General features: G+C 38.8%; 1 protein-coding gene across 3 annotated transcripts in view; it reads left to right on the forward strand.

Moving 5' to 3' along the window:
- LOC127486139 (uncharacterized) overlaps positions 1–6,148 on the forward strand; it is a 129,781-nt gene extending 123,633 nt beyond the window's left edge. For all 3 annotated transcript variants that reach the window (XM_070063769.1, XM_070063768.1, XM_070063770.1), the window contains one exon: positions 3,247–6,148. In XM_070063769.1, coding sequence (XP_069919870.1) covers positions 3,247–3,710 — 464 coding nt within the window. In that variant the 3' untranslated portion in view covers positions 3,711–6,148. The remainder of the gene's footprint in view (positions 1–3,246) is intronic.
- The last annotated feature ends 5,549 nt before the right edge of the window (positions 6,149–11,697 follow it).

Raw genomic sequence — 11,697 nt, forward strand, 5'->3', positions numbered from 1 at the left:
AAAGTGAGCTAACAAAATATATTCATTAGTAATCTGTTCATGTTATATTTTGTAATCATTAGTAATACGTAATACGTTCATGTTATGTTTATTGTTCATTAACATGCAAATATTTGTTATTAATAAAAGATATATGGTATATAATTTTTAATTCTATTTAGTATTAAATAATCAACTGACATTGGTTGAGTTGATACAATATCATCCAAAGTAAAGAAACTTTTTTTAAAGATTTATTTTTTTATTTATTTGAAAGACAGAGTTACAGAGAGAGGTAGAGCCACTGGTTCTCTCCCTAAATGACCACAATGGCCAGAGCTGAGCTGATCCAAAGCCAGGAGCCAGGAGCCTCCTCTAGGTCTCCCACATGGGTGCAGGGGCCCAAGGACTTGAACCATCTTCCACTGCTTTCCAGGCCATAGCAGAGAGCTGGATTGGAAGTAGGGCAGCTGGGACTCAAACTGGCACCCATATGGGATGCCAGCACTGCATGCCGGGGCTTTAACCTGCTGCACCACAGCACCAGCCCCAAAGTAAAGAAACTCTTAATTTGCCCAAGTAGTTTTTTGTTGTTGTTGTTTGTTTAGTCCTTAAGAACTAAGAGACTGCAGGCTGGGAATCTCTGCACCCAACTGATTATGCTTGCTTCCAAATCTGTGATCCAATGTTATTTATATTTATATTTAGTTCAGTGAGTTTTCAGGACTCAGTAGAGTGGCTCAGGAACAGAAATAGGGGTGGGCAAAGGGTCCCCAAACCTATTTTATACAGAGTATTCCCCCCTTTTTTCCTGATCCAAGTATTGAGTTCTGCTAAAGATGTTCTTTGAGGGGTCTTCGTTGTGGCACTGCAGATTAAGCTGCCCCCTGTGACACTGGCATCCCATTCGAGCACTTGTTCAAGTCCTGGCTACTCCACTTCTGATCCAGCTCGCTACTAATGCACCTGGGAAAAACAGTAGAAGGTGGCCCAAGTGCCTGGGCCCCTGCCACCCACGTGGGAGACCCAGAAGAAGCTCCTGACCTCTGGCTTCATCCAGGTCCAACCCTGGTCATTGTGGCCATCTGGTGAGCGAACCAGTGGATGGAAGACAACCCCCCCCCCCGTAACTCTGCATTTCAAACAAATGAAGTTTTTTTTTTTAAAGTTGACTATATTATTTGTAGAAAAGTTTCTCTACCTCACTGCTTTACATGACCATCCCATTACCATTGTCACACTGTCCTGCTTATGTGCCTGGGAAAGTAGTAGAAAGTAGCCCAAGTGCTTATGTTTCTTATGGTGTACCTGGCCACTCTTTCAGTGTTGGAATTTTTCATGGAGAGTAATTTTAGGAATTAAAAAAGTCCTGAGAAATCAAGTGCTCTGCTAAATATAAGACTAATACAAAATACATTTACATTTTTATCTTCAGATTTTACAATACACAGATTCTAAAATTTGGAAGGAATTTAAACTACAATATGCACTTGCTCTTTATCAATATAAAGTAATTATTGATATTTGAAACTTTTTTCTTCTCTAATCATTTTTGAGTGCTTTAGTACATATAATGTGTAGTGTAATATGCTACAAAATACTTATTACGGCAACGCAGTGACTATACGGTGACAATGATAAGATAAAATTTAAACATAGTAGCTTTTATATTTGGTTGAGGGAGTTAATGAACAACAAAATGTACTATGAAGAAAGACCTTGAATCAATTCAACTGTAAGAGTAGAGAAAACTTCATGAAATGTTTAAACATACTGTAATCCTACTCAAGCCCTGTCTTTAAGGTTTCTCCATTTCATTCATTTTGAATATGACCATCAGATCATCCTTTCTCAATTATATATTTCATTGCCTTCAAATTCTTAAAATATTTCACTCCACTAATATAAAGGTTTCAAATATATGTATTCAATGTATTAAAAATATTTTGGTATTCTGTCATCTCAGACTCTATTTCAAAGGTAATATTTTTAGATTTCATAACTAAGGCAATTTTAATATTTGAGAAAAACAGCAAACTGCATACACTTAAAACAATTTAAAAGCATCATAAAGACAATCATGAGTGCATAATATTTGTCTTTTAGAACTGTTACCAGGTGCTTAGCAATAAATTTAGGATATTAATAAGACTGTGGATTCTTGCCACGAATTCAGAGAATTCTGAATACTGGCACAAATAAACAAGGCGGCATGATAAGTTTTAAGTTCTTTATTCAGTGGGAGAAATGCATAAGGGAGGGAGTGTCCTATCTAAAAGTGAGAGGGAAATCTGGATTCATACTGAGCACCAGGAGCCAGCTATGTGGAGGAACATGCAGGCCAAGAAGCTTGGGGTGGGTGGCCCTAAGGCCATGTGCTCTGAAGACTCAGAGCAGGAAGGGTTTGCAATGGCTAAAGAGGGAAAAAAATGGCCAGGCGCAGGCCCAGTGTTCCAGGCCTTTAATCCACTTCCAAAGGGGAGTGGTTAATTAGTCTGATTGGCATGTGGATGCACTGGTGTGGTCAGGTAGGGGCATGAGGTCACACACGGGCATGGTGAAGGTGTTGTCTTCCAGCTCACAAACCTTATCAATTTTATCCTATATGCCTGCCTACAACAGAACCACTAAATCTTTGTACTTGGTTCTTTATTGAACATCATTAATTTTTATAGATTTACATCTTGTATAACAAAATAGTTTCAGTTTCAATGGCAACATCTTGCTTGAAGTGCATTTATTAACTGTATATTTAGTTTCCATGAACCATGGCATTATTAAAGGAAATATTTTTAAACAACATATTATTCTTATTTTTTAAAAATCCTTTACATTTTTATTTTTTAAAATATCTTTTTAATTATTAATGTAGAAAGAACAGATTTTATGCAATTTATAGGTACAAATACAGAAACAACCACAATTCCATCATTCCTCTGCTCCTCCTTACCCCCACGCCTCCATTCCTTTCTCTCCATAAGTTTTTGAATCTAAAAGCCACAGACTTTGCCTTATAATATTTGCAATACAAAGAACAGTTCATGGAATTGCAGAATCAGCAATCACAGTGGAGCTTTTTAACCTGCAGAAATTTAGGTTGTTCTCACACAAATAAATCAGATCTACTTTCCACAAGATCCCCAGATACTTCACAGGCTTATGAAATAAACATTCTCCTAGACCATAACTAGTTTCTGCTTAAATAATGCACTGAAATGTTCTCATACTCTGACAAGAAAATAAAGCATGTTTTCTCTTTTTGTTTAGAAATACAACACAGCAATAAAGCAAGTTTGGAGAATGAAATTAAAGAACAAATACAATGCATAAAGAATTCCAGGCCAGCAGCTTGGAGCTGCTACCAAGTGGGCTCCAGACCTAGCAAGTGCCTCCGCGCAAGGCAAGGCTTGAACCAGGCTCTTCCCGGAGGGGCAGCGGCAGGAACCGGTGGAGGCCAGCGCACCGCGGGCTGCATGGACAGTGGTGGACGCCAGGCAGATGCGGCGCTTCTCTCCAGGCACACACGGAGTCCCAGAGGCTGTGGCTTCAGGACCCACTGCCCTCGCTGCCCCTCCCCGCGCCGCCGCCTCCCTGGTCACCGCGCCCAGCGTGCCTGTGCCCAGACTGGCCCTCGCCCCTGTGCCCCAGCGGGGTGGCCACCGCCAGAGCAGGCGCGGGGGCAGGAACCGGCCTCCGTGATGAAGTTCAAGCCCAACAAGGCACGGACCTAGGGCAACGCAGACTTCTGGAAGCGTCGGCGAGACTGGGCTTCAGAGCCAGCAACACTCGCTCCCAAGACCAGTGCGTTGTCCCAGGAGGAGGAGTGGAGCCCGGGAGGAGTCTGGCGGTGCTGTAGTGAGAGGTTTACCAGAGGCTGGAGTCGAATGAAAACTAGGCAGACTCCTGGGCATATTTGAGAACCAAGCCCCAAAGCAGAGGACCTATGTTTGTGTTCTCATAGTCACCGCACTATCAGAAGACTGGGAAGACGCAATACAGAAAGGAAGAGACACTGGTCGAAAGCACAGGCTGCAGGCAAACTTCCCGGTGTCATAAACCTGTTTTTGCAGAATTCCTGCGAACACTAACGCCAGGTTGTCCCCCACACAGTGCAAACGCCAGTCCCTTCCCTCCCGGATAATAATGCCTTGTCTGCGTGCCATCTGCTGTGAGATGGAACTGGGCAGACCTCTGCCACCATGTGCAGTCTCATGGTGGGGAGGGGGGACTTCATCTTCCTTAGCAAACCTCTGCATAATGCTTCTAAACTACCTGGATTTGCTACGCAGCGATTTCAAACAATTTTCGTGTTTTTCAGATGCCTTCAAATCGTCTTTAAAAAAACCATTGTAAAATATTTAGTAAACCAAAACCATGTGGAAATATTTTAGATGTCTTCAAATCCCCCCATATTATTTTGGTTGTCATTTTTTTCACAGCAGTAATTTTTGTCCACTTAACATGAGCATCGTTTAATTTTCACATCTCATTATTATGGGTATATTTTCCCCTTAATTTTTTTGTTATTCATATCATTAACATATTAAACAAATCCTTCTATAGTGGGAATTAGTGAAAAATACATTTGAAATTAAAGGAAACCATCCTTCTCAAAACTTGCTTCATAAAACCAAATCTGTAATTCTTAAATTTGAAATGTGGGCTGTTTGTGTTTGGTTCAATAACTATTTTGACCCCCGTGGCTCTTTGGGGAATTTATCGAATCTGTCATCATAGCTGCCCTCATGGCACTAGATAGCTGACACGACTGCACCACAGGAAGCATCATTCTAAAGAGTTGGTGAATTTTAGGGAAATACTGTTAGCAAAATGCATGTATGAGTACATCACAAGAGTTATTTAGCACACTCAATCACCATTTCCCTGTATAATTGTTTTACATAGAATACTGCAAAATGCTATTTCCCTCAATGTAAATTAAGTAAAACATATTTTCAGTTTTTAGGTTTAGTGATGTGGCAGGGACTATTCCCCTAAGATAGAAAAATCATTGGCTAGGGGCTGGCACTGTGGTGCAGCAGGTTAACAACCTGGCCTGAAGCGCCAGCATCCCATATGGGCACCAGTTCTAGTCCCAGCTGCTCCTCTTCTGATCCAGCTCTCTGCTATGGCCTGAGAAAACGGTAGAAGATGGCCCAAGTTCTTGGACCCCTGTACCCACATGGGAGACCTGGAAGAAGTTCCTGGCTCCTGGCTTTGGATCGGCGCAGCTCTGGCCATTGCGGCCAATTGGGGAGTGAACCATCCGATGGAAGATCTCTCTCTCTCTCTCTGCCTCTCCTCTCTCTGTGTAACTCTGACTTTTGAATAAATAAACAAATAAATTAAAAAAAGAAAAATCATTGGCTAAAGGCAGAAATGCTAGGGTCTTTCCAGCAGGGGCTTTCCAAGAACAAGGGGGCAGAGGGAATGTTCTGTTCCAAGAAAAGCCATCTTGCAACCTCAACAGTTTTTAACATACCTATTTGCAGCCTTGCAACAATTATATAGGCAGTGCTGTAGCCCTAGAATATCTAATCAAAATATGTATAACCAAATATGTAAAAGAAAACTCACAGTTGGTGCCCTGTTTTGTTCAGTGCCCAGTCTCTGGATACAAATCCTCTGGTTCTGCTGGCATAAAATAGGGAATAAAACCTGCTTCCTGCTAAGAGCCTTGATGGCCTGCTTCTCTGTCCAAGTTTCCTGCTATAGTGGCACCCCTTCAGTTGATATTCCATGCTTACTAATAACTGGAGGATTGGGGTCTGACCTTGTACCCAGCCATGATGACTGCACTGCAGTGGAGAAATGAAGCCTTCTGCTGTTCAGTTGTTACAGACAAGGGCTGCTCAGATCTCATTTTTCTAGGTGTGAGGCACCCAGACATACTTGAGCTTAGGATTATCCTCACATGCCTTTATCCACACTCAAAGTATCCCATCTAGACCACAAGAGTACTTTGTGGGAGACTTCTGCAGTGCCCCACCAGGTCAGAAAGGAAGGGAGAAAAAAGCCTCTGAGTAAGGTGTGTGGCGGGTGAGGGTAGGATCATTTTTATGTAGACTTCAGCTTTTTTAATTGATTTGCTGACACAGTAGAAACTACCCAACATTGTGTTTTTGTAAACATGAACTTTTCCAACCAGCTAGCTGCCAACCCATGTTCTGTCAAGCACACCATCGTAGAAATCAGCAAAACTGAATGGGGAAATGATCATTGTACCCACTGGATAATTTTGCATGGTTTCATTTGAGATAATTGGTAAGAATCTTAACATTTTACATTTGGAAACTTCAAATAAAAATGGAAGTAAAATTTAAAAGAAGTGTAGTAATTTAAAAGGTTAATCATTTTTTAACTTTTATTTATGAATATAAATTTCCAAAGTACAGCTTATGGATTACAATGGCTTTTCCCCCAATAACTTTCCTCCCACCTGAAACCCTCCCCTCTCCCGCTCCCTCTCCCCTTTCATTCACATCAAGATTCATTTTCAATTATCTTTATTTACAGAAGATCAATTTAGTATATATTAAGTAAAGCTTTCAACAGTTTGCACCCACACAGAAACACAAAGTGTAAAATACTGTTTGAGTACTAGTTATAGCATTAAATCATAATGTACAGCACATTAAGGACAGAGATCCTACATGAGGAGTAAGTGCACAGTGACTCCTGTTGTTAACTTAACAAACTGACACTCTTGTTTATGGCATCAGTAATTACCCTAGGCTCTTGTCATGAGTTGCCAAGGCTATGGAGGCCTTTTGAGTTCACCAATTCTGATCATATTTAGACAAGGTCATAGTCAAAGTGTAAGTTCTCTCCTCCCTTCAGAGAAAGGTACCTCCTTCTAAAAGGTTAATCATTAATCACTAAAAGGATATGAAGATTTAGCTTTTAAAAATATAGTGTGAAATTCCATAAAATATTATTCTAGAAATAAGATTTAATAGTTGATTGAAATAATTTAATGGACTGTATAATAAGTATGTTAGTTAGACAAATAATGATGAGTATATATATGCTGAAAAATTAAATTTTCTTGTATGTGGCATTATTTAGCATTGTCAGATGATAAATCCATTAATATGTAGATGTTAGTTCTCCCCTATTTTCTTCTATTTCCTTATATTTACCCATATTTCTCTTTTCTTTACCATTTTACCCTCATCTATCTTCACAATTTTCTCCTCTCGTTCATTTTAGTGATTTCCAAAGAAAAGGAAAATTGCAAAATTCTATTCAAAGACTGAAATTAAAAGGAATTATTTGAAGTGAATTTCAAAACAGGAGGTGTGCTATTTTAATGTACAATAAAATATTATTGACTTTTTAATTGATTCAGTAAAAGGAAAACAGGAAGACTCAGCTGAAAGATGGGAGTGGAATATCGGAAAGGAAGTGCAAACTAGGGTATCTTTCTCTCATTCCTATAAACTCTCAAAAAAAAAAAAAAAAAAGCCTTGCCCTGAGCAGGTAGCAAGATAAAAGTAATCATTGTTCCTATACTGTGCCCTTTTTAAACAAATTCTGAATCACATGTCAGAAATCTATTTAAAATTGCTAACTCATAAAATCCTAAATAGCATACACCTGATTCTTTTAATATCTGCCTATGGGCACTCTCCCCTTGAAGGTTTTCCTTTTATCAGAAACAATACATCACAACAACCAAATACATCCAGTGCAAGAAAAGTACTGCATAATGTAGAAGAATCTAAAGGACAATCCTGAGGAAAAAACTTCCAGCAGACTCTTGCAAATAAGTTTTTCTCATAGAGAGTAGGAGTCATACTTTAAAATATGGTTTAATCTGGTGTCCTTTGTTAAACCTTTATCATAATCATTCATACATTCCAGAGGAGATGAGATACTATAAACTTCTACATAGAAACTACCAGTGCTGATACTTCTAGACACACTAATGGAAAACAGACTTGGGGTTTCCATGATTTTCACCCCTTTTAATCAATGCTATTATTTAAAATCCTTTATTCAATGTCCTCCCCACACATATTTTTTTCTATATTTATGTTAAGCACAAACTAGAGAAAGGAAAGTCAATTAAATGGAAAAAGATTTCAAACCTTAAAAACTTTTATAACCCGAAGGCTGTAAATAAAGATGATGTTGGATTTGCAGTTTTGGCAGAATTAATCAGTCCCTAAACTCAGTGCATAATGTTGAGCTCAGATAACTTGGGCAAAATAAGATACACTTGTCTTTTTTTAAGATTTATTTTGTTTATTTGAAAGAGAAAGGTAGAGACAGAGAGAGAGAGGTCTCCCATCCGCTGGTTCACTCCCCATAGGGCCACAATGGGTGGAGCTGTGCCAATCCAAAGCCAAGAGCCAGGAGCTTTGTCTGGGTCTCCCACATGGGTTCAGGGGCCCAAGGACTTGGGCCATCTTCTACAGCTATCCCATGCCATAGACAAGAGCTGGATCAGAAGAGGAGCAGCTGGGACCAGAACCAGTACCCATATGGGATGCCAGCACTTCAGGCCAGGGCTTTAACCTGCTGCACAACAGCAGATACACTTGTGTTTTAGTGATAATCTGTTAAAAATAACTCAGAGATGGTAGAAATGTCTTTCTACTTCAGCTGCTAAACCGTAAGAGGAAGATAATATCTTTAGTTGCACAAAGTTGTTATGAGTATTCTATGAGAATATATAGGGTGCCTAGGACATCATTTTTTAAAAATAATTTTTACTTTAGTTTCAGAAAATGGGGTGATTTTAATAGTTGCAATTTTAGTTATATTTAGCAAAAAATAAAGAAAATTTAAAACTTCATATTCTTGTCATTCAGAATAAAGCACTTTTGAAAATCTTGCATTAGCTTTTTGTTTCATCATTCTATAGTTTTTTAAAAAATGAAATGCTCATCATACAAAATTGAAATAGTAGAAAATATAAATTGATTTAAATCACAGCAAAGAAACTGTTATCACCCATTTAAAGTGAACATTATTATAACTACATAGAGCTATAGGATAGCACAATTAGAAAAAATATACAAAGTTTAAAACTGTCTTACCCAACATCTTAGCCTGGAGTTCCTCTTTAGAAAGTTTAACCCAAACTTCTGATCTCTGAGGAAATTTTGTGTTACATTTCCATGCTGTGATTTTTATTTCCACATCACATTCCAATATCACTATTGATAGCCCAAAAGTAAATCACTGCTTTGGGTTTTATAACCCATTATATTCAATTACATTTGCAGTTTTTATTTTATATCAATAAAATATCTTTTAAGTCTTTGAATTATTGTTCTGTTTTCTTTCTACAGCCAATATGTTTTATATGCTTAAAACATAAACTTTTCCTGAACTAGGTTATTTTAAATATCATATGTAAATGACAATCACCATGCCAACCGTATGTTTTTGTTTACGCTGTATTTGGAGCTATTGCTGTCTTTTCAACATTATATGTATGGTGGAGAGAGAAACATTTACCAAAGTAATATACTTCAATAAATGTTTTTGGTATAAAACAATACTGGAAACTTTCAGAGTGGACATTGTGTCACAATGGGTTAAGTCACTGCTTGCAACACCCACATACCATATAAGCAGAGTCCTACCTCTGCTTCTAATACAGCGTCCTGCTAATGACCTTAGGGGCACTAGATGATGACCCAAGTACTAGGGTTCTCATTAGTACTAGATTGTTATCATTATAAAAACTTGAGAGTTGAATAAATTTTATTAAAGTCATAGATCACACTACACACACATGTACACACACATACATATTCTGTCATGTGGAAACTGTCATATAATTCGTGTTTTTATCCTGTATTATCCTTCTTATGTGCTTAACAAGACTATAGGTTTTAGAAGAGTAAGAAATAAAGGCAAACAAATGAATTCCTCTCAACATAAATTTTATTTTAATTTTTATTATTTATTTGAAAGGCAGAATCACAGAGAGACAGAGAGATGCTCCATCCACTGGCTCATTAAATAATGGGAAGGGTTGGACCAGACTGAAGCCAGGAGCCAGGAGCTTCCTCTGGGTCTCCCACATGAGTGCAGGGTCCCAAGGACCCAAGCCATCTTCCACTGCCTCTTAGACACAACAGCAGGGAGCTGGATAAGAAGTAGAGCAGTCAGGACTTGAACAAGCAGCCACAAAGGATTCTGGTACCACCACAATGCCATGCCACTCAACATACATTTAACACAATTAGAATTAAAGGAGGCACCATCCACATAAGGAAGAGTCACACTTAACTAGTTGCCAAACTGGGATAAAACCACAAACATCTTAAAAAATAACCCAGCCTTCTTTTTCATCTGTCTCATGTTTTAATGATGTTCCTTCTCAATTTCTGTTCTTTTGTATAGATCCAGGCAAAATTCCCTCTTAATTAACATTTTTATTAACTAATCACTATGGACTGTTTTAGCTGCTATTTTATCATATAGCTATTTTTTAACTATTCCATTAAAGAAATACTGAACATTATCTCTAAATTTATCCTTTATAGGTATTTAATAATTCCCAGCAAAATTCCATGAAGTTATAGCAATCATTTTGTGAAAGCTAGTCAGGCATCTATTTCACCCAAACATAAAGATATTTTTTTATTTTTTGACAGGCAGAGTGGACAGTGAGAGAGAGAGACAGAGAGAAAGGTCTTCCTTTGCAGTTGGTTCACCCTCCAATGGCCACCGCGGCCAGCGCACTGCGGCTGGCGCACCGCACTGATCCGATGGCAGGAGCCAGGAGCCAGGTGCTTTTCCTGGTCTCCCATGGGGTGCAGGGCCCAAGCACCTGGGCCATCCTCCACTGAACTCACTGGCCACAGCAGAGGGCTGGCCTGGAAGAGGGGCAACCGGGACAGAATCCGGCGCCCTGACCGGGACTAGAACCCGGTGTGCTGGCGCCGCTAGGCGGAGGATTAGCCTAGTGAGCTGTGGCGCTGGCCGGCAAAGATAAAATTTAATGCCAATACCGAGTTCAGTTTTTGCTAGAAGTCTAATCTTTGAAATGGGTAACCTCAAGAAATCATTATCTAACATATCCAAGATTTTAGCCAAAGTATTGGAAACATTTACTAACATATTTCAATCATATATGTGCTATGTTATGTAAGATGTCATCAAGAGGCTCAAAACCTTGCCAACTTAAAATTGGAATTATGTGGTAGACATTAGGCATAACACTTAGGTCACCGGTGAGGATATTCATGTTGAAGTGCCTGTGTTTGGTTCTCATTCTTGTCTCCAGGTTCCTGCTAACTTGGGCCCTGGGAAGCAGTGGAGATGGCTCAGTTGGTTGGGTTTCTTCTACCCACATGGAGATCTGAATTGAATTTCCAGCTCCTAGTTATAGTTCTTGGTTGTAGGCAGGCTCTAGAGAGTGATGACAATAATGACAGTTCTCTGTCTTTCTCACTTTGTCTTTCTGTACTCTCACTCTCTGAATCTATGTGCATATTTTATGTGTGTCTCTCTTCCTCTCAAAATAATAAATAAATTTTCAAAGATTATAGTATCAGTTTCCATTTTTGAAATCAAGAGCTATAGAGATAACAGACAATTTTGTTAAATGTAGTAGTAGAAATATCCAATAAATTCAAATGTCATTAACTGGAAAAGACAACTTGGAAATTATTAAAATTAAATTTTTGGAAAAAATTATAATTATTATTACTGCCAATAAAAATGAGGTTGTTTGCTCTTCTGCATTTAATG

Source organism: Oryctolagus cuniculus, chromosome 19 (genome assembly GCF_964237555.1).
Source record: "Oryctolagus cuniculus chromosome 19, mOryCun1.1, whole genome shotgun sequence".
NCBI lineage: Eukaryota > Metazoa > Chordata > Mammalia > Lagomorpha > Leporidae > Oryctolagus > Oryctolagus cuniculus.